Source organism: Ictidomys tridecemlineatus, chromosome 3 (genome assembly GCF_052094955.1).
Source record: "Ictidomys tridecemlineatus isolate mIctTri1 chromosome 3, mIctTri1.hap1, whole genome shotgun sequence".
NCBI classification, from domain to species: Eukaryota; Metazoa; Chordata; class Mammalia; order Rodentia; family Sciuridae; genus Ictidomys; species Ictidomys tridecemlineatus.
Genome location: NC_135479.1, coordinates 24,726,738 through 24,749,937, shown reverse-complemented (window position 1 = coordinate 24,749,937; position 23,200 = coordinate 24,726,738). Strand labels below are relative to the sequence as shown.

The 23,200-nt window shown below is 46.4% G+C and overlaps 1 protein-coding gene across 1 annotated transcript in view; it reads right to left on the bottom strand.

The window, feature by feature from the left end:
• The window catches only part of Igf2bp1 (insulin like growth factor 2 mRNA binding protein 1), a 45,535-nt gene that overhangs the window by 10,033 nt on the left and 12,302 nt on the right, over window positions 1-23,200 (bottom strand). The window contains exons 3-11 of the mRNA XM_005321703.4: window positions 9,907-9,955; window positions 9,430-9,481; window positions 7,076-7,139; window positions 4,700-4,981; window positions 3,745-3,879; window positions 2,882-3,004; window positions 2,247-2,382; window positions 1,073-1,195; window positions 562-681 (exon numbers count right to left, since the gene is read on the bottom strand). Of these exons, the coding sequence (XP_005321760.1) occupies window positions 562-681; window positions 1,073-1,195; window positions 2,247-2,382; window positions 2,882-3,004; window positions 3,745-3,879; window positions 4,700-4,981; window positions 7,076-7,139; window positions 9,430-9,481; window positions 9,907-9,955 (1,084 nt within the window). The remainder of the gene's footprint in view (window positions 1-561; window positions 682-1,072; window positions 1,196-2,246; window positions 2,383-2,881; window positions 3,005-3,744; window positions 3,880-4,699; window positions 4,982-7,075; window positions 7,140-9,429; window positions 9,482-9,906; window positions 9,956-23,200) is intronic.

Sequence of the window (23,200 nt, the reverse complement as noted above, 5' to 3'; positions counted from 1 at the left end):
CATTCTCCTTCTCTCCCCTCTACTCCAGATCCAGGGAAGGTAAAAGACAAATAAAATTCACTCAGTGTTACTGTAGCACAGAGAGTGAGCTGGGGGTTCTAACTGTATGGTTTCCTTGTGTACTGATGAGAAAAGGGAGGCTCCCTTTGGGGCTACTTCCACACTGAAGTCCTGCTCCCATCCAGTCTGAAAACCCAGAAGCACTGAATGCAGGCCACAAAGGACACAGCAAGGTCAGAAGTAATGAAAATTGGGGGAGGTTGTGGCTCAGTGGAAGAGCGCTTGCCTGGCATGCGTGAGGCACTGGGTTCCATCCTCAGCACCACATAAAAATAAACAAACAAAATAAAGACATGCTATCCATATACAACTACAAAAAAAAAAACTTTAAAAAATAAAGTTATTGTGTCCATCTACAACTAAAAAAAGATGTAAAGAAGATTGCAGTCGGGGGAGGGGGGCTGGCAGTGCAGGTGCCTAACTAGAGATGCAGATTTCTCCAAAGCATATGGGAATCTGGAACAAACATCCCAGGAACTGGAGGAACACAGAGCAAATCACCTTGATGGAGGCACTGGCAAATCTGGAAAGTTGCTTGATGTGCTGTCCCTTCTTGCCGATGATGGCACCCACCGCCTGGGCGGGAATGAACACCTGCACCATCTCCTGCTCTGGAGCCTGCTGTAGGACAAGGACTTCTTACCAAGGGCCTGAGGGAAGGACCCAGGGGGTTCCTCCATTCCCCTGCTTTCCAGCCTCAAGGAAGAGGAAGTGCAGGTACCCAGCAGTACCCCTGTGCTGCTGATGCATGCATGAGCCTTTAGCTCATCCTAAGCCCAGCAAGGCCAAAGGTGAGAAGCTGAGTAAGAGTGAGGAAAAGTGTTGAGCATCCGGGTAGCAAGCTCTGCTGGGCGACACAGTTAGCATTCTGGAGTCAGAGCCCAAGGCTGGGAGCAATGCACAGGAGGGCCATCTCAGAGACCTCCCATCCTTCTCCTGAGCACAGGGAGTTGGGCCTCTTAAGGTAGACCACCACAAGTCTGGAGTCCCTGAGATAAGACCTTCCACTTACCATAAAGGAGCTGTAGGGAGCAGCACCAGTAACACTGCTGGGAGGTGGCGGGACTGCACTGGACGAGGCTGGGAAAAGCCCGACGGCGGCCAAGTTAAGGCCAGGGATGAGGTGAGACTGCAGCTGGGGAAAGAAGGTAGGGAGCAGGTCAGCTGAGAGAGCCCAGTAATCCCTTGCCTGTGACCCTGGCTGGTAAAGGTCAAACAACCCCAGAGGAAGTGGGCCAAAACCTTGAGAACTACATGCTTTTGCATAAAAACCTGCCTGACCTAGTGGTTTTCCTGTATTCTCACACTACACAGCTGTGGAATTGTTAGTGAGGTCATGTCCTCACTGGACTAAGAGCCAGCACCTCCAACCTGAAGAGCCAACCAGCCCTGGATGTCAGTGGCCTTTCCTCTATAGTGGGTTCATCCACTCTAGTGGAGACAGACCAGACTCATAATGCAGTAATCTAATGTTCAGCAGGGCAACAGAGCTCCCTCTGACTTCTAGAACTCAGTGGTTCTGTCATATACCACTTCCACCCACATTTTCTTTTTTCTCTGTACTGGGGATTTTACCCAGGGACAATGAACCACAAAGCTACATTCTCCGCCTCTCTTTTAAATTTTGACAAGTAGAGCATCCCTAAGTTGCTGAGGCTGCTCTTGAGCTTGTGATCCTCCTGACTCAGCATCCCAAGTCACTGGGATTACAGGTCACTGCACCTGCCTGCACTCTTCTTTTAAAAATCAGATGAAAAATATGAAACCCTCTCTCCACTAAAGTGCACATAACCACAAAGTTTACAGGAGGTTCATTCACAGCCACCTAGCCCAAGACTGAATCTCAACTATAGGAATCTATGACACTCAAGACTGGATTCGGCTGGATTCTCCACGCCAACCTAGGAAACAGATGAAAAGTCCCTGTTAATTGAATGTGGTGAAGTTATTTCTGAGGCTGAAAATGTTGCTCAGTGGCAGAGTGCTTGCTTCAGGTTCTGCCCTTCCTTGTCTGGATTTCATTCCCAGCATTGCAGGGGGGGGGGGGGGGGCGCATTTCTGATGAGTTCATGTCCAAAAAACAGAAAGTGATGCTCCAAGGCCTTACAGCACAGGGTGCATGTGACTGTCACCTTCCTGTCCATGGCCAGGAAAGAGAATACAAAGGAGCAACACCTAATACTCACGCTCATGGCGGCCACGTCATTCTCATACGCCTCCCGAACTTTCTTCATGATTTCCTGCTCAGCCCTGCAGCAGTTCTCAATGGCCCCCTTCACAGTGATGGTTCTCTCCGGGTTGTAGAGGGTGAGGTCCTGCAGTCTGGAGAAAAAAAACAGAGTGGTCTCAGGCTTTCACTAGCAGCCCAGGACCTGGCAGGGGATGAGCCCAGAGACCACCCAAGTCCCAAGTCCCCCACTTCTGTCATCTGTGTGACTTATGGCAAGTAAATCTCCATTTCCAGCCTTCGGGGGCCCTGATTTTGTAACAGAGACAGAGATACAGGGAGATGAGATTGCTCCACTGATACCCTTCTGCCAGAGGGGAGCCAATCCTGGGCAGGTTCCAGTCACCAGCCAACCCCAGCCAAGACTAGAACCTGGCCCCAACCTGTTAAGTCTCCAAGATGGCTGGAGGCAATGTTTTTTTGGAAGACAGCAGTTACACTGCCCACAGGCTAGTAACTGAAGGAATGAGGAGACTTGGTACTTGCATAAAGGTAATCCACCCCTTAACTGGTTCTTTCAAGGAGGCTGCCCACCACAACTTCTTATGGGGATACCAGGCCTCCCCATAAACAGGAAAGTGGGGGCTGCCTTACGAGGAGATGGTGATTTTCGTCTCTGTGTCCTGCTCCACCTTCTTCAGGTTCCGCCCTTCCTTGCCAATGAGACGTCCCACAAAGTTATTATGGGCCAGGATCTTTAGTGGGACTTCATCAGCCCTGGGGAAGAAGCAGAGGTCAAGAGTTCTTTTGGTGGTGGTCATCATGCCACCCCCAATATGGGGCTTCTAGGACAAGCCACAAGACAAAAAGTGTTCGAAGGTTATAAAAATCAGCAGGTCAGTGGTTACTTAGGAAGGAGGACAGTGCAGAGGAACTTGGGGGCAAAGGCTTTATGTTAACTGTGATGATGGTTTTAATTGGTATAATACATATAAATAATAAAACTCAAACTGTATACTTTAAAAATAGATATCATTAAGTGCTAGGGTTGGCTCAGTGGTAGAGCGCAACACTAGGTTCCATCCTCAGCACCACATAAAAATAGATAAATAAAATTTATAAAGCAGGGCTGGAGTCTGGCACGGTGGCACACACCTGTAATCCCAGTGATGCAGGAGGCTGAGAGGCAGGAGGATCAAAGCCAGCCTCAGCAATTCAGCAAGGCACTTAGCAACTCAGTGAGACCCTGTCTCTAAAATACAAAATAGGGCTGGGGGTGTGGTTCAGTGGTAGAGTGCCCCTGAGTTCAATACAAGGTACCAGAAAAAAAAAAGTGTTGCTGGAAACTGAAGATTTGGACTCAGTGACAGAGCAATTGTCTGACATGTGTGAGGAGGCCTCCCTTGGGTTCTAACCACAGTACCACCAAAAAAAAAAAAAAGTTATGGGGACAAGAAAGTGTGTGTGAGCAGGAGTAAGTTAGCATTCTCTGAAGGCAAGAAAAGCTGGAGCCTTACGTTTTGGTGTCCTTTGCCTCCTTATGCATGATCTCCAAAATCATCTTACAGGCCGAGGAGCAGCCCTCGGGGGTCGAGTGGACGCTGATGGCCTTTTCCGCTGCACCTGCATTCTCCTTCCTATGCACATCAATCCTGAGGACCACAAGGACAAAGCCAGTTAGTTTTCCCCAGTGACAATGGTCCTTAGGCTCCCCCAGCTCAATCCATCAAAAGCAAAGAACATGCTCTTCTTCCAACAAGGCCAGTCAGGTACAGAACTGAGAAGGGCCAGGAAATGTGGTCAGGCTGTTATTCTGACTCTCTCAGCAGGTGCCGAGGGACAAGTATGTCATCTACAACACTGATGCCAGGGTGGGGTTACCAGGACAGGCTTGTAAAGCTGCATTTCCCCTTGAATTCTGTATATCCCCCTTGAAGCAATGATAAGATACATTGTACCAACAAAAAGTAAGGAAAAACAGGATTTATTATGAATAATGGAATAATGTGACCTTTTCTTTCCCACAGAGCACACTGATCAGCTATAAAAACTAGAGAAAGGTGGTAATTTATGGGAATGTGAGATGGAGGATAATTATAGCCCATATCGTATGGCTCTATCTTTAGCCAGGTTTGACCAGGCCTGTGGCCACCAAGTGGTCATGAAGGCATAAGCAAAGAGCGACTGACTCATCACACTGGTATTTGCTTGAGACTTTCTGTGATACTATATAGAACCCTTCTTACTAAGAGTGCAGGACCCAGTCACCACCACCAGTGGTATACCCCAGATCCCTTGTCCCCTGCCATCTGCCCACGCTAACCCAGGAGGCAGGACTGGAAGCAAGTGACCCCTAAGTATCCCAAGCAACTTTAAGAGGAAAATGTTAATGCCCCAGGGTGCTTCCAGGAGGCCTCCCGAGGAAAGAGGGAGTTCCCGCACCTAGCCTCTGTCCCCAGCAAACAGACTCACTTAGACTGCGTTTGTTTTGTGATGTTACGGATAGTGGCACCCTCCTTGCCGATGATGGCACCCACATATTGGGTGGGCACCAGGAGCCGAAGGGGGATGTCCACCTGCTGCTGCTTGGCTGGGGCCCCTGTTGCCACAGGGGAGCCCTGGCGGGGCTGACCACGGGAGCCAAAGCCTCCTCGGCGCCCATTCTCAGGACCCTGAGCTATCTGCTCATCAGGAATGTAGGAGACCTTCAGGGCATGATTCTCCAATTGGTGGCCGTTCAGCTTCATGATGGCTCTGGGAACAGAGGGGAAATCCAGTGGTCACTCCAACCTATTGCCAATCACACCAGGAGCCTTCCTTGTTCAATAGCATTCTACCCAGTTACAGCATGGAACACGGCGAGGAAAGGGAGGTAACCACCTCCCAACACCTCCATCTGCTGTTTAAGAAAGCCTTCCAGCTTACATAGTAGAAGACATCAAAGGAATAAATATAGAGATGCCTAATGACATTTCGATGGGATGGCCTTCCATTTACACTATCAGAGAAGTGGCTTCCAGTACAAGGGAACATACAGTGTTACCAGTCTTAGGAGGAAAACCAAATCATAGGTCTATAAAAGAACCACATATGTGAAGTGGCTTGACAAAGCTGACACCCGCACTTTCTGGATGGAACTCCTACCAGAGAAATGAGGAAACCAAGTACTAACTACTAGAAAACCTTGATATTATAGATGATGAAGCCAAGGCTTAAAAATGTGTTAATCCTGTCCTGGCTTATCCCAATGATAAGTGAAGATACTCAAAATGAATTAAGACACTAGTGGTTTGTGCACTAGGTAATTTCTAACCTAGTCCACACCCTACCTAGTCTAGACATAAGTCTCATCAGCTGCAAAGTGGAGGTTGTTGCCTGCCCTGTCTATCTTATAACTGTGACCCATTCAGAGTTAATTTGTATATAAAGTGCAATCGATGGTCCAAATTCGTCTTTTTGTCTATGCATATCAAATTACTCTGGTACCATTCTTTATAAAGACTACTTTCCCAATGAATTTTTATAGCACGTCTTTTTAAAAAAGATACTGGTTGATTCTCAACCTAAATGTTTATTTCTAGATTCCATTGATCTATGTCTATTCTCCTACACATAACTCATTGATTTATTATCGCAGCTTTGAAGTAAGTTTTAAAATGTGTAAGTTCAAGCTCAAGACTGTCATGGTTATTTTGGGTCTCTTGCTCAATTTAATATCGGCTTTTCAATTTCAGTCAAAATGATATGTCTTACAGGATGCATGTGAGAATCACATGTGAAAGCACATGATAAAATAAGAGGCTTTTTTTTACAAAGTCTGCCACCTTCCGTAGTTAAGAAAATTTGGTGTAAAACCCATTAGTAGAAATCACATTTTGATGTCAATCTATGATGAAGATGCTTTTCTTAAGTATATTAACAGTATAGAGTATTTATGATTTTCTGGTAAAAGGTAACCCAAGACACAGGTCTCACTAAATTGCTTAGAACCTTGCTATGTTGCTGAAGCTGACTTTGAGTCTACGATTCTCCTGCTTCAGCCTCCCAAGTTGCTGGGATTATATAGAAGTGTGCCACCACACCCAGATGTGATACCACCATCCTGACACACAAAACCTCAGCTTGTTAGCAGTTAAAAAAAAAAAAAAATGCGATCTGGTTACAATGGTTACAGAGAAGCATAACTGCTCAACCATGCTAAGGAGTTAGAAACTGTGGTTGTGATGCGACTGAAAAAAATCCTACAAAAAACCTTTAAGGGGCTGGGGATGTGGCTCAAGCTGTAGCGCGCTCGCCTGGCATGTGCGCAGCACTGGGTTCGATCAGCACCACATACAAATAAAGATGTTGTGTCCGCCGAAAACTAAAAAATAAATATTAAAAAATTCAAAAAAAAACTTTAAGGAGGCAGCCTCCTGACCATCAGGACAATCAAATGTGAGGTAGGATATCACTGTCACAATCTTTTGAGTCCAGCATTTCCCCTATTCACCACTTGGTGACGCCTTCAACACAAAGAATCCCACATTTCCCTGGGAACCAGTAATCAACCTAATCAGAGCCAAGGGCTTATCCCAGACTGCCCACCTTTCCTGGAGGGCTTTAGGTTCCTTCCTTCTATGTATTTTTGCCATCAATCCTAAAGACTGCCTGAACCTTTGAGATCCCTGAGGAGGGAATCTGAAGTTGATCAAGTCAATATTGAGAAACACAACTAAGACCCTAGCCTGCCTGGGATTTCCCACATAGCTAGCTCAACACTTTACCCAGACCCGTTGAACTGTCTAGTCAGAGGGATCAAACCACTGCCCCACAAAGACACCCCAGTCCCACTGCCAGGGCACTTACTGCCTGGTCTGCTCCCGGTTGGAATAGGTTACATTCACCACTGCTGTCTCACTCTCGGTGTTCACTGCAAAGACAACAGGACAGGGTGATCAAGGTGATATCTGCAGTCCCTACAGTCCCCCCAGCCCAGTTTACCAGGTTTTGAGGTCAAGAAAACATCCAGCTAGCTACTGGAGGTTATGAAAGACTCCACTAAATGGTCGAATTTCTGCCTGAGGCCCCTTCCACCAGAAATACTGGAAAGTTCAAAATAACTTTCTTGCATTCCTCCTCTCCGGAAAAGCAGGAATACACATCAGCAGCTATGCAGAATGGCAAACCCCCACCCCCAACATACACTCACATCTGGATCTGGGAGACAGATTTACCCGTGGAAAGTTAAACTAGTTAAAAATCAACGCACAGAGTGAGATTAGCAATTCAAAGAAGTAAACATCCCAAGGTCTGCTAAGATATGGTTGGGGAACACCCAAATCCACTCTAGAATCCTACAAATCCCCCAGGACACACTCAAACTGTGTGTCTATACAGCTACATGGATGAACAGGAGTGGATGTTGTAGAGTTTAGAAGAAAATCTGTCTGCACCTTTTCCAGGAAAAGATCTCCTGCCTGGAGTATTCCAACATCTTAGCAGTGAACTAGACACAGTGGGTCATCATAGCCTGAGAATACTGGCCATGAATCCCATCAACGTCAATCTTTTGGCTTTCCTTTTCCCCTCATGCTTTTTTTAACCTTCTGTCTTTTACACCAGTGCCTGTAAATTTGGTTCTTCTAAGGCCAGCTCATCCCTGTGTGGGGTACTGACTAGATAAATGAAGCCTCTGCCCTCTGGACCCTGATAAGGTCACAAAAGATCAGTGCAAATCCCTCTAAACCCCGCTGGCCTTCAGCTGTGCTTTCCCAACTCAATGGCGAGGGACATTCTGACTTGACAAACAGAAAGAAACCTCTGCGTTCATGGAGTATACATTCCAGAGAGGCAAACAACAGTTATAATATAAGCTGAGTGATTATAACCAGTTATAATCATTTTTAGCTTGCCCCTTTCCACAAAGAATACGGAAATCAATATTTAAATCTCAAAGTGACCAAAACCAGTATTTCTCTATCTAAACACCTCAAGATGCTGAGTACGGTGGCACACGCCTGCAATCCCAGTGTCTTGGCACTTAAAAATCTACTTGCAGGGCTGGGACTGTGGCTCAGTGGTAGTGTACTTGCCTTGCATGTGTGAGGCTCTGGGTTCGATTCTCAGCACCACGTATAAATAAATAAAATAAAGATCTTTCAACAACTAAGGGAAAAATATTTTTAAGAGGCTGGGATTGTGGCTCAGTGGTAGAGTGCTCGCCTAGCACGAGCGAGACCCAGGTTCGATCTTCAGCACCACATAAAAATAAAGGCATTGTGTTGTGTCCATCTACACCTAAAAAATAAATATTTAAAAAAATATATATTTTTTTTTAAAAAATATACTTGGAGCCAAGCACATGCTTGAACAGATATATGAGATGGGTTTGATCCCTGGTACCAGAAAAATAAATAAAAATAAAGAAAAATTGACCAAAAACATGTAGCTATAAGTAAGAGCTTCTGAAGAGAAATGACCAATTAACAATTTCAGCCATAACCCAAAAATGGAGCAAACTACAAAATAAACATGGGAGGGTGAGGGGTAGGGAGGTACTAGGCATTGATCCCAAGGACACTTTACCACTGAGCCTCATCCCCAGCCCTTTCAAAATTTTTCATTTTGAGACAGGGTCTCACTAAGGTGCTTAGAGACCTCACTAAACTGCAGAGAACGCCCTGAAACTTGTGATCCTCCTGCTTCAGCCTCCCAACAAGAGGCTGGAATTACAGGTATGGGCCTCCTGTGAAAGTTAAAAAAACTTTTAAAATAAAAAGGCTGCAAGCCAGGCAAGGTGGTACACTTTTATAACCCCAGAAACTCAGGAGGCTAGGCAGAGGATCACAAGTTTGAGACCAGCCTCAGAAACTTAACAAGATCCAATCTCAAAATAAAAATTAAACAAGACCCAGTCTCAAAAATTAAAAAGAGTTATAGCTGGGTGGTAAAATGCCCTTGGGTTAAATCCCCAAAAACCCCAGCAGAAAATAGATTAGATAAATAGATAGAAGACAGAAGAGACAGAAGAAAAAACCTGGGTCCAGGAATAAGCGGTAGAGCTAAAAGGGGGCTTGGTTTCCTAGTCCCCATGCCAGCCAATCTCCCTCTACATCCCATTCTACCTGGATCTTCCTGGTGTACTTATTTTATCACAGAATGGCAATCAGAGCAGGTCCCCAACTCCTCAGACACCCACCTCTCACCCTGACCCATCTTACCTTGCTCACAGTTCTCTACTGTTCCATACTGAGCCAGCAGACTATCCAGTACCTAGGAACATGGAGAAAGTGAGAGAAGGGTGAGAATCCAAGCCAGGATCCCACTCACCCCAAAAGGCCAGGGCACAGGCAGAGCCATAGACAAGGACTGGGTATTACTGCCTTGTAGACTAACAATGATGGTGGCAGAGAGTATCTTTGAAGAGATGTACTGAAGCTCTGCCTTGAAAGCTTTTTTGGAAGCACATCCAGCTACCTGGGGCCCTATCGACTCCTACCATCACCAAGTTTAGAGAACACCCTTCCCACTTTCTTAATGTCTCTAGCCTTAGAAATAGACCAAAAGTTGGAATCCAAGATGAAGGAGACCCAACCAACCCCAGACCCAGGAGACTCCTCCTTTCAATTCAAGCCAACCCAGACATGCCGCCATCTGACCCCACCTCATTCCACCAACAGCTTTCCCCAACCACTTACTTCCCATCGGAGCTGAGGTGGAATATTTCGTATCTGGATTTTTCGACTCCTGAAATAAAACAGAAATGAGTCAGAGAAAGCTCTGGGAGTTTTAACTAAGACCCTGTGAACTAGTAGCAGTTTCTAATCTTTGTCCTAGTTTTTACCTCGCTCCTTCTGGTCACCAAAATGAAATCTTACAGTAACTTTTCAGTAATGCAGCTTTGCAGATGGGGTTGTCTCAAATTAGACCAAATTATACCACAGACATCTTGGGAACAGTGGTGCATTCCTGTACTCCCAGGGGCTCAGGAGGCTGAGGCAGAAGGATCACAGGTTCAAGTCTAACCTCAGCAATTTAGTGAGACCCTCAGCAATTTAGTGAGACCCTCAGCAACTTAGCAAGTCCCTTTCTCAAAATAAAAAAAAAAGGGGTTGGGGATGTGGCTCAAGCGGTAGCGCACTCGCCTGGCATGCGTGCGGCCCGGGTTCGATTCTCAGCACCACATATAAAGATGTTTGTGTCCACCAAAAACTAAAAAAAATATAAAAATAAAAAAATATTTAAAAAAAAATAAGAAGGTTGAGGATGTGGCTCACTGGTTAAGCGGCCCTGATGCAGAATCAAATGCTAGGAGCAGTTAGGTAACAAAATTCCCTAAAAAGTCACAACTGTTTTGTTACTACTTAGTGTTCTCACTCCATTCTTGTCACCACAACCAGCCACTGCAATGCCACGCTAAATAAGAGAAATTTAATTAATCTAACAACTCTCTAAATGGTACTTACTTCATGCTCTATTTTATTCAAGAGGCTTGGGGCACAGAAATGAACCAAACATAAAATGCTTGGCCTGAGGTGCTCACCAGGTTCTAGGGGAGACAATATATGCAAACAAATTACAGCAGATAATAACCAGGTTAAGCCCTTGGCAAGGATATGGATTTAAACCACTTATTAGCACTGATGTTGAAAAGATTATTTAACTTCTTTGAGGCCCAGTTTCCTCCCCTGTAAAGCAGGGATAATACCTATTCACAGGTGGTAGGTGGTGTTAGATATTTGTAAAGAGCTTAGCAAAAGGTTTGAAGTAAGTACTTATGCTGTAACAATAGATGCATCTGTGAATACTAAGGTGGCTGCGCTGCTGGGCCTTAGTGCCACCTTCCCTCTCTCCCAGTTTCCTCTCCTAAACAATGATTCCCCCTCCACCACATCTTTCCAATTCCTCTTAAAAATGTCCATTTCCCCTGAGGAAAGCTTTCAGGTTCAGGGTTGAGTCCCAGGGCAATTGCTCACCACTCAAATCAATACCCTAATCTCTGAGTTTGAGACATTTAAATTGGCTTGATGTGTTAGTCAATTGTCATTTAGGTCTTTGGATATCATCGATCATAAAGTCTCAGTTCAAGAACAAGGTCCAACAAAATTGTCGCAGTGTGGAGGAAAGCTGGACTAGAAAGCCAGAGTCCAGTTCAAGCCCCTAAACTGCCTCCATTGGAATGTTGGTTGATCGAACCTCTTAGCCTCAAGCCCCAGTATCCTTCCTGCAGGATGTGCAATGGGGACCATATGCAAAAGGCAACTGGGCCAGCTCTTGTTCAGCTGAGAAAGGGATGCTGAAAAGTTCTAATTGTAAATTGTGTCCACTTTGGCTATCCTAGTCCTGCTTACACCATTCACCAGTCTCCCTAGATACAAAGTGCAAACAGAAGTCTCTCTTCTCTAAGATCCCTTCTAGCTCTTCAATTCTGAGATAGGAAATTTTTATCCACAAAATATACTAATGAACATCCCTTTCTGAAATGAAATAACTTGTGGAAAGGAGAACAGGAGAAGAGATTCTTTGTGGCATTCTACTTTGGTTAGTTCATGAACTTGACTTAATTACAGCAAGACAAAACAGTGAAGATCAGAAACAAATGCAGTTCCATGTTCTCAGATTCCATCAGGCCAACCTGTGATTCAACCCATTGGCCAAGAGGAAGCCCCACATCTGCCCAAGTGAGCAATTTCCAGTAAGTCTTTGGATGACCGGACGGACAGACTATTTTCAAGCTGTCAAGAGAACAGGAGAAATAAAATGACTACACCATTTTATAATGGAGAGAACTGATTTAGCTTAACAAGATAACAGGGACATCCCAGACCCATGATGCCTCCCTTAACAGTATAGACTTCGGGATGAAGGGCAAGGAGTTGGGGACCGCCTGTCTGGATGTTCAAGCCAATAAGGACCTAATGTAACCCAACTGCAGGAATCTAATTTGAAGTAAGCTCTTTCAAGACTGTCCCTTGCTATAAGCTAAGGCCAAAGGTCAATACTTCCCTCTTCAAACTGTTTTAGAAACTTTTTTTTTTTTTTCAGAGCAGGGAGGGGGAACAGGAGGGGTGGTAGTAGTGAAATCAAATCTCTGCTGGGATGTTAATCCATATCCTGAAAGCAATGGCAGGCAGTTTGTCTGGAATGTCTGGAATGTTCCAGGAGAGGGAGGGGGAGGAGGGCAGGGCCACCCAGCCAATGAAAGAAAAGATATCCTGGCGGCCCTCCCCCACCCCTCTAGGGCACATACCCCACCCACCCTGGGAACCCACTCCAGGCCACTCCCAGGCCTCCTTTCAGCAAAGCCCCCAGCCCCGTACAACACAGCTAGGAGGGCCTGGAAGAGCTGAGGCCAAGAAGAACCTTTGTCTTCTGGGCCCTTGGCCTGGTTTCTATTAAGTTTGATGCTACCTAATATATTTCAGCCCCAAAGCTCATGGGGCAGTGCTGAAAGTTGTAACCTGCATTCCCTTGCCCTGGACCTTTTAGGTGACTCATTCATTCCAGAAACAAGTACAGAAGGCCCAGGATAGACTGGGCCAAAGCAGTGTCCTGGGGGCCTGGGGGATCCTCATGGTGGAAAAGAGGCACCACAAGTCACTTTTTCACTCCACCTGCGTTTTCTCCTGTAGAAACACTGGCAAGGCCTTTGTAAGGACTAAATAGAGAAAAGTGAATGAAGCAGGGTGCCGGCCATGTAGTAAGTCTCCATCCATGTTCCAGTCCCCAGATGGCTACAGGTATCCAGACCAGAATGGAAAAGGGTCAGCAAGTAGTGCTGACAAAGAGTTAATGGTTGAGAAGGATGACAAACATTGATTAAGAAAAAAAAAAAACTTCTGAGATGATGAGAAAATAGTGGAAAACACCACTACTGCCGAAAGCCCCACTCCTGCTCCTCCACCTCCCAGGCCCTTGGACCCCTCCCTCTCCAGGAACCAGCATCTGCCAGGGCAAGATGAGCTCCTTCTATACCAGAGAGACAACAGACCCCCTATCCTGAGAACCATCTCTGTACCTGGAGTGCCATTATTCAACAAAAGAAAACTCCCCATGGTTCATCAACTGCATCAACCACCAGGAGCTGAAAATCTGTTGAATGAAAGAATAAAGCTTCCTGTCCCAAGAAGGCAGAAGACTGCACCAGCCCAAAGGCTGAACTGCATGCCCACAGCCTGCCACTTGTAGTGCCCTCTGCCTGCCCTGCCCATCAGGACACTTAAAAGGCCCTAGAGGGCTATTCACCAAATACACAGCCATTAGAGAACCCACTTCTCAATTGCTGCTGGGTCACCATGACACAGTGGTCCTTCTTTTTGGAAAAGAGACAATAGAGAATGTCACTGCACCATGTGGCTACATAGGAAAGCCAGGGATTTGGGAAGCTCAGGAGCTGGTGCCCAGGAAGGGGAACGTAAGAGCTCTAGTATCACTCATCTAGTATCTAGTATACTCTAGTATCACTCACCCGGACTTCAGGGAAAGGGTCACAATTAGGGAAGAGCCTGATTAAATTTTATAACAAAGAGATCTAACATTTGAGAAGCACTTACCACCTGCCAGACGCTAAGATTATATAATCCCCCCATTACCCATGAAGGTGGTACCAGTGCTTCTGTTTGAGAGACCAGGGCCAAGATTAAGAGGCTGAATATTTCAACCAAGTCACACAGCCACTAAAAAACAGAGCCAGGATTTGAACCCCAACATCTGTCTGTTCCAGGCTCTTTGCACTGACCCTGTGCTACATTTTTGACAGCATAAAAGAAACAAAAAGCCTTTTGCTATAGTTCCATCACGTTAGGCTTGAAGACCAATTATTAATACTAAGAGTTCACACATTGAAAAGTAGGGCAGGGGCTGGGGATGTGGCTCAAGCGGTAGCGCGCTCGCCTGGCATGCGTGCGGCCCGGGTTCGATCCTCAGCAGCACCACATACCAACAAAGATGTTGTGTCTGCCGAGAACTAAGAAAAAATAAATAAATGTTAAAATTCTAAAAAAAAAAAAAAAAAAAGTAGGGCAGCCCTGAGGGTGCTGTTTTCCAATAAACCAAAATATCCCACCGAAGACTCATTAAGCTGTTAACTTCTTTTCCCAGCTGCATATTTCCACACTTTATTGAAAAGTGATTTAATGTCATATCCTAAGCTTATTAGTTCGGTGACATGTTATTCTCTAAAATCACATTGTGATTTGGGAAGTTCTTTGTCTCTGCCAACCTGCTCCTATCTCTTTATACCGCCCTGCCCCCATCTCACAGGGTAAGGTGCCCCCTGCTGTTGATGGCCTGCCCTTCCTAGACTGAGGAGCTCCTTGAAACCAGGGTGGCAACAGCAGCTTTTAGAATCCTATCAAGTTTGGGCCCCAATTCCCAGAAGCCCTTGTTCTGAGTCAAGCCTGGACTTTCATCTCCCGTGGAAGTAGGATGAAACTGGGATATTCAGATTAGATCCTTCACCTCCACCTTCCACAAGGCCATGCTTCTCCTTAACATATGGTCTTGGGCAAGTCAAGCCTTCAACTCGCTGAACCTCAGTTTCTTTTATTCTATCTCCCGAGGTCTTCTGTCCCTAGGCAGGTATCAACCCTGTCTAGCAACAGGAGAACTTTCCTGGGGCTGGGGTTGTGGCTGAGTGGTAGAGCACTGCCTAGCACCGATGAGGCACTGGGTCCGATCCTCAGCACCACATAAAGATAAATAAAGGTATTGTGTCCACCTACAACTAAAAATATATTTTTTAAAAAAGGAGAACTTTCTCAATTTGAGATTATCTGTGCCTTAATGGTCTGAATAATTAATTGACTGTTCACTTTCTTTCTTTTGGATTGAACCCAGGGTTGCATAGCCACTGAGCCACATGCCCAGCCCATTTTTTAAAAATTTATTTATTTATTGCTTTGGTTACTTGGATTGAACTTAGGGGTACTCGACCACTAAGCAATATCCCCAGCCCTTTTTTTATATATTTTATTTAGAGGCAGGGTCTCATTGAGTTGCTTAGTGCCTCGCTGTTGCTGAGGCTGGCTTTGAACTCGTGATCCTCCTGCCTCAGCCTCTAGCCACTAGGATTGCAGGCATGTGCCACCACCTCCACTCTTTTCACTCCCACCAGAAAAATTAAAACCATTTTCACATAATTTCAAGACTTTAAGGGTTAATGAAAACCTTGGGATCCATCCAAGGTTAAGACACACATTCACACCTACAGGTAGGGCTTCGTGTAAATGATGTCCAAGTCTCAGACAAGCCTTATAATGAGGGAGGATGTAAGAGGTAATTAAAAAATAATAAAGGTGAGGAGGCTTTGGGTATGGCTCAGTGGCAGAGCTCTTGCCTAGCATGCAACATTCTAGAGTACCACAAAAATAATAATAGTAGTAGTAGTAGTAATAATAATAATAAAAGCTACACTGTGAGTTTGGTGTTACACTAGGATGTTGCAAGAGTGAGGAAAAAAAAAAAAAAGATGTTCCAAAACAGCAGGAACACACCACTCACTTACCTAACCGGTACCAATTTCTATTGAGTCAAGAAGCTGACTACCATGGCTTCTCTTCCAGTCTCTGGAACAAGTCCAGCTGCTGGTGCTATCCATTCCACAGAGGTTATCTTGGTATCTACCACACTCCAGGCCTATGCTATCCATCATGGTAGCCACTAACCACATGTGGCCTTGGAGCACTTACAATGTGGCTAGTTTAACTGAAGAACAATTTTAAATTTTATGTCAAGAGTTTATACAATTTTTTCAATTGTGAATTTTATGTAATCTAAATACGGAATGAGTATCTCCAATAAAACACTTTGACTTTGTGATGGGCTAAGTGTAAAAAAAAAAATGCACACTGGATTCCTAAAAGTTGAATACTCCCCTCCCAAGATAAAGAAAAAAAAATCTCGTTAACCACTATTTATATTGGTTGTATTTTGGGAGTACTAGGGTTTTACCACCTGGGTACATCCCCAGGCTTTTTTGAGACATGACAGTATCTCATCAAGTTAGTGAGGGTCTGAGTGTCTGCTAATTTGCAGACATGGGCCTCTAACTTATGCTCCTCTTCATCACCCTGGATTACAGGTTTGTGCCATAGTGGCCAGCAGAAATAATTTTTCGATATGCTGTCTTTAAAATTTCTTCAAGAGTAATTTCAGCCAAGTGTGGTGGCCACATGTCTGTAATGCCAGTGGCTCATGAGTTTGAGGCAGGAGGATCAAGAGTTCAAAGCCAGGTCTGAGGATATAGCTCAGTTGGTAGAGTGCTTGACTCATATGCACAAGGACCTGGGTTCAATCCACACTACCACAAAAAAAAAAAAAAAAAAAAAGGAAAAAAAAACAAGAATTCAAAACCAGCCCTCAGTAAGTTAGCTAGGCTCTCAGCAAGACACTGTCTCAAAATAAAAAATAAAAAAGTCTGGGGATGTGGCTTAGTGGTTAAGTTGCCCTGATTTCAATCTCTGGTACCAAAGAAGTATTTTCACCTGTTTCATTTTCAGTATTACTGGAAATTAAAACTCATGTGTGAGGGCTAGGGTACAACTCAGTTGGTAGAGTGCTTGCTGCACATCCACAAGGCCCTGGGTTCAATCCCTAGCAACACACACACACACACCTCTGCGTGGCTCATCTGTACTGCACAGTGCTGGGCGCTGTCTACATGCTGAGCACAGAGCGACTCACAAGGCTCCTGCTTCCCTGCAGTTTCAGTCCCATAGGAACCCCAGTGTGATCAGGGAGGGATAAAATAAGGCTGACTGGGAGAGGGCTGTCCATTGGGTGCCTGCCTTCAGAAGTGGTGATTCTGCAGGCTCTTCCAACAAAAGGGTCCCAGTGAGGTTGATGTGGGCGTGGAAGGGTCCTCACAAAGCTGGAGCCCTTCAGGCTGCATCTCCAAGCTGGAAGTTGCCCTATAAAGGACCCAGCTCTGCTTTTTCTAAAGATCACCACTGCACTGACTCAGTCCTTCCTCCCCACCCTTCCCATCCCTATATACAGGATGGAGAAGTGGCACACACAAACAACAAAAATAACTTGCCCAGGAAAACTTCTGAAGGGGGCGAGCCTGGCACGCTCCAGGCAGGGCTCTAGTTGAGAAAGGGGGCGGGGCTGCGGAGGGAGGAGAAGCTGGCCCCATGCCCAGGGCTCTGTGCCAGGCTGATCCAGAGGCAGGGCAGCCAGACAGGCGGGGATGCTGGGTGGCTGGCGCGTAAGGGCTAGAAGTTGGAAAATGAGGGACCTACTAGGTGATGTGGGACTAACAGAGTAGGTTCTGTTACTAGGAAGAACATCAGTATGGAGGGACTAGAAGGCAGGAACACCACTGGACTGTAACTGTGGCATTGAGCATGTGGTCCTTTTAAATGAAGGGTGGCATATCCAGAGTCTCATGTGTCCCCTGATTCCTGTACTAACTCTGAGAGAAAGTAGGAAAAGCACATCTCCAGGACCTCCTCTGGCTCTTTCGGAGGGGTCTTCTAACAGGGTGTAATAACAAGTCAAAGGAGAAAGGGAGATTGCCCAGCTTCTTACATGACCACAGACACACCACACACACTACCCCTTCACCTATCACCAAGAATTTCCAGTTGAAAAGAATCAGATTCATAGTTTGAGGCTGGAAAGCAGGAAGCCCACACGCCTGATCTAAAGTCATCTTTATTTCATGGGAGAAAATGAGCCTGAGAAAAGGAAAAAAGCTTTGCCAATTTGGAAGTAGAACTAGAACTCACTCTCCAAGCTCGTCTGTGTTCATTTTACCAAACTACACTGCTTTCCCTCGGAAAGAGGAGGAGTGTTGATACAGCAGAAGCTCACAGAGCCTGACGTCAGGAGCAGGAAAAATGCCCATATTCTGTATGGCTAAATGCGTGCCAACTGGCATTTACTGCATGCGGCTCTAATTTGGGCAAAAGATTTAATTTGCAGAAGAGCTAACTACCCTATAATACGGCTGGATGGCTGTCAGAGATCTGTTAAGAGGGGAAAAGGGTAGTCACCAGAAGTTCTTATCTTGCACACAATGCCAGCTAGGTCTAAGGTAGACAAGGAAGCTAAGGCGTAAGCTGAGGGAGAGGTGCTAAGGTGTTGACTAGGGTAGAGAGCAAGCAGCAGCCATGAATACTTAGCTTAATTCACTCATCTCAGGAATAAATGGGTTGACAAGAAAGCCTGAAGATTTTTTTTTTCCTTGCCCATCTGGGCAGCGCCAGAGGAAGCCAAAACAGAAGCTCTGGGACAACCGATCTGTTTCCAGACAAATTCTGAGTCTGCCTGGGCCAACTGGTGTCCCCTCCCCCCATCTTCCTCTCTGCCTAGAATCTTACTCTTTAACCTCAGAGTAGCTCCTGCAGGGGACTGGCCGTGTGTAGTTACACAGTGGGAAGAGGGAACCAAGAAAAGGAAAAACCTGAGGTGTGATAAATGTGCAGGAGAAGCCATGGGGGGGGGGGGGAGAAACTTAAGTATGTGGACGTGGTGGCCAGTGTAGCCAGGCATTTCTGGTGGAAGTAGAAATGGTGCCCTGGAGGATGCTGCTCCCCATCCTTCTCAGATTGGCAGTGGGAAGTATCCGGGATTCTCCCTGGGGGTAGGGAAGCTTACTAAACTCTGAGAAAGGGAAAGACCACATCAGAGATGCTGGGTGAGCTCTCATCCCAGTGCAGATGTCAGCATCTCTCCAGGAAGCCGAAAAGCCAAATGGTCAGACATTCTGGGGCCCAGAGACCTGTCTAAGGATGGAGCTGCCACTCAGTGGATGGTGACATGGGAGAAGCCTTGGAAATGGACAGGAGGAATCTCTCCTCGGGAGGAGCAGTACGTGTGGAGAGCACAGCTCATGGTGAGGATTTTGAGGGGGAAATCACAGAAGAAAGGAAAAGGAAACCAGCTCATTTTTTGCAACTGGTGACTTGGTCCTGCCCAAAAGACCCTCTTAAGAATGAACTTCGTGTTTGGAAGAAGTGTTCCCTGTATAAGGATGGGAGTGTGTTCTGGTGTACATTAAATAGTAACAATTTAATTCATCCTATTAGTGGAAAGGAGCTCTGGTTGCCTCCCCTCCAGGTGCCAACAGAGACCTGTAGCTGGTGGGACACTTCAGGAAGCCAGGTGTCTGTTTCTTCCTGGTGGAGCAGTTCTGGCAGGGATGTCCATCTGATTTCTGCCTGGCTTGGGGTATGAGGAAATTTTTTTTTTTTTTTTTTGCTTTTCTTCCTGGTTCAGGGTTCTGAGCGGCAGGTTTGACAACGCCTTCCAAGATGGTTCTCCACGCCCTCGGCCAGGAGAAGGCGCAGGGCTCCCGCAGCCTGAAGGACCTGGGCCCGACCCAGCCTTCCCCCTGAGGGTTGGAAAGCCCAGCAGTCTGGGCCACGAAGAGAAAGAGGTGCCTGGGAAGGGCGGCAGCAGCTGAGGGTGGGGGAGGGCTGGCAGCAGCTGGGGGGGAGGAGGGGAGTCCTGTGAGCCCGCAATTGAGAAGGTCTGAGCAGCTGAGAGGCCAGGCCGGTGCCCCATGGGGGCGGACCCTCCCCCAGCCCCTCTCACCTAACCGGGGAAAGCTGAGCGCTCACTCTCCCACCCCAGCCTCTGTCTGGGTGGGCTTCAGCTGCGGAGCGCCAGGAGGAGGCAAAGGATGTCCCCCAAACGCCCCGCCCCCCCCCCCCCCGTTAATCTAGAATGTTCTCCTGCCAAATCACCCTCGGTGTCCGAGAAGCTCCAAGCTGGTCCGGCGGCGGGCCCTAGGCTACCAGCGCAGGGCCCATAGGGGGAGGGGACCTGCGCCAGGGGCTGCTGGGTGGGGGTGGGGACCAGGACTTTGCCCTTTGTGTGTGTCAGTCTCTCTCTCCCTTTCTCTCCCCACCGGCAGAAATCCGACCCCATCGGTGAGCCAGGCAGCCAGCGCGGGGCAGGCTCCCCCTCCGGGGTCCTTTAGTAAATCCAGACCCGACCTCCCTGTGGTCAGGGCTGTGACTGAGGTGGTCCTGTGGGGGGAGGGGGCTTTCCGCCTGCAAACAGGCCTGCAAGCATTTAAGTGGGAACCGGTTGGGGGTAGGGAGCCGGGAAGAGGCTGGAAGTGGGGCCGCAGAGGCTGGAGGGGAGAAAATGGCCCGGGAGGCGGCATTCCTTAGAGACCTCGGCTGGGCTGCGGGAGGAGGCAAGACCCGGCTGGGGAGGCCTCCCACTGAGAAGGCAGGAACCGGGGCCTGGGAGTGGGATAGGGAGGAGCGCTGAACTCAGGGGCCTTCCCAGGAGAGGCCAGGTCCCCAAGGCCAACTGGGAAGGCTCCCAAGCAGAGTAGATAGAATAACCTTATCTGCCAGCCCTTTTGGAGTGTCATCAATTCATAATGTTATTTAATAACGCACCTAGGCATGGTACTTCAAAGTTAACAAAGTGCCTCTTTACCGGCTCTTTCTTTCTATGAACCTGGATCAACAAAAAGATGCTGGTCTGAGGCCCTCAAGCACCAAGGAGGGCAGAATATTTATTTATTATTTCAATTCTGCAGGTCCAAAAGAGGTCAAGTGACTAGCCCGAGGTGACACTAGACAGCAAGTGTCACTACATTGTGCAGCCTACTCCTGCTTGCCACACAATATTTTAAGTGAGTTATTGCTCAACATGTATCTCCAAGCCGCTCTGGAGGCTGAGGCAGGAGCCTGGTGAGTTCAATGCCAGCCTTAGCAACTCAGTGAGGCCCTAAGAAACTTAGGGAGACCCTGTCTCAAAATAAAATTTACAAAAAGGGTGGGCATGTGGCTCAGTCTTAAGTGCCCTTGGGTTAAATCTAGGTACAAAAAAAAAAAAAAAAGATACTGTATCAACTATGACTTGTGATTCTGCAATCCCTGTAACAAATGTCACCTCTTTGTCCCTGCAGGGGGGCAGGGGAGAAGAGAGGGAAACCATCTCCATCCTGGCCCTCTTCTCCAAGCTCCTATTTCCCCCTGAGTTGAAACCAAACAAAACAGGAGAGGCAGGAATTAGCCAAAAGTTCCAGCCTTGGTGCCTTGTGAAGTGTGGAAGTTCTTTCTTAGAACCCAAAATACTCATTCAGCTTATTTCGTGAGGTTTCTGGAGATGGCAAGGATCCAGGTGAAGAAAAACCTGGGAAAAAACAATGACAATACATACCACAACTGACACAGCTGGGAGGAGACAGGGCTGGGCTGAGACTGAAATGTGCCTGTGCAACCCACTCAGGTCTTTCCTCCACTTGCTTCAGCTCCCTCTCTGAGGCTCTCACACTCCAATAGCAGAATCCCCTTTCCAATTTTAGGGGCCCAGACAAGGGGAGAGAATTTTTGGATCCATTATCTCACTTGAGATGCCCTAAAAATCCCAACAGGGAAAGGAAAATGCAATGCAAAGCCAGTGTCCCACGACCGAGAAGGGAAGGAGGCACAGAGCAAGCAGTTGTGTGATTTCATGTGGGTTTGTATTTATATTTGCAAATCTTATGGCCCCCCCAACAATGTCAAAGAAAACGAGAGCTCAGCCTTAAAGACAGAAATGCCAGAGTTGAATTTAGCCATACTCATTCTTGCACCACCAGGCTTCATATTATTCTATATTATGAAAATAATGCCTTTGGGGTTCTTATATGGCTTCAATGAAATAACAGTTCTTAGAGTAGATAATATATGTTTCCTATAATTATAGAAAGACCATCTTTTGACCTTCCTTGCTTCTCATAGTGCTCAGGAGAAAAGCAGATGTTGAATGAAGTAAATAAACAGGGCAACTGCCCTACCTACCTATAACTTATCCCTGAGATAAGTTACTAAATACTGCCCCACCCTCAAATTATTTTGCCACAAATTCCACCCTGTCCATTTGTCCAGCAGGCTCTCCTTAATGCAATCCTAGGCTCTCCTTAATGCAATCCTCTTTTCTGCCTATGCTCCAAAACCTAGTTTAGCTACCACCTCCCTCTTCTCTTAGTACTGAGATGGCATACGCCTATTATAATCCCTCAGGCTTCCATGCTGTCCCACAGCTTTCCTGGATCTAAATTGGTAACACAGGAGGGCAGGAAGGCTCCCTCTTAACCCCCATGCTTGCCTTCTCCACCCAAAACAGGAGATGTAATACTACTAAATATAAATTAAATAATTGAAATATTCAATTCAGGGGAGGGGGTCAGGTAAATATTCCCACATTGCATGGGCATGGTGGCACACATTTATAATCCCAGCAGCTCTGAAGGCTGAGGCAGGAGGATCATAAATTCAAAGCCAGCCTCAGGAATTTAGTAAGGCCCTAAGCAACTCAGTGAGACCCTCCCTGTCTCTACATAAAATATAAAATAGGGCTGGGGATGTGGCTCAGTGGTTGAGTGCCCCTGAGTGCAATCACTAGTACCAAAAAAAAAAAAAAAAGGCTGAGGATGTGGCTCAGGGGTTAAGTGCCCTGGGTTCAAGCCTTGGTACCAAAAACACTGTCTAGGATGAAGTGTCGCTTCCATGTGGGTAAAAGCAAAACCAGCAATGGTTTTGAAATAGTGATTTGTTTGTGAGGTGCAATGATGCAAGCCTGTTGTCCCAGCTACTAGAGACTGAGGCTGAAGGATCACCTGAGCCCAAGAGTTCAAGACCAATGTGGGCGAGTAACATTGCAAGATTCCCATTTCAAAAGAAAAAAAAAAATGGCAAAGAAAAAAAAGTACTTGATAAATTACAGTTCTTTTCACATCCATTGTAAGACCAAGGTCACTTATTCCCTGTGTATTTCTAGTATGTAGCAAAGGGAATGTCATACATAGTAGATTCCAAACAGATAAACAAAGGTGGATAAATGCATATGCTCATAGATGATTAGAGGTATCAATATTTGCAGCAATATGCAAGTCATCACAAAGTACCATCTTCGAGGATGCCTATAGGTTTGTTTTCTGTGGGGTTTTGTTTTTGTTGTTTGGTATAGGGATTGAACCCAAGGGCATTTAACCACTCAGCCCCATCCCCCCAGCCCTTTTAAAAAATATATTTTATT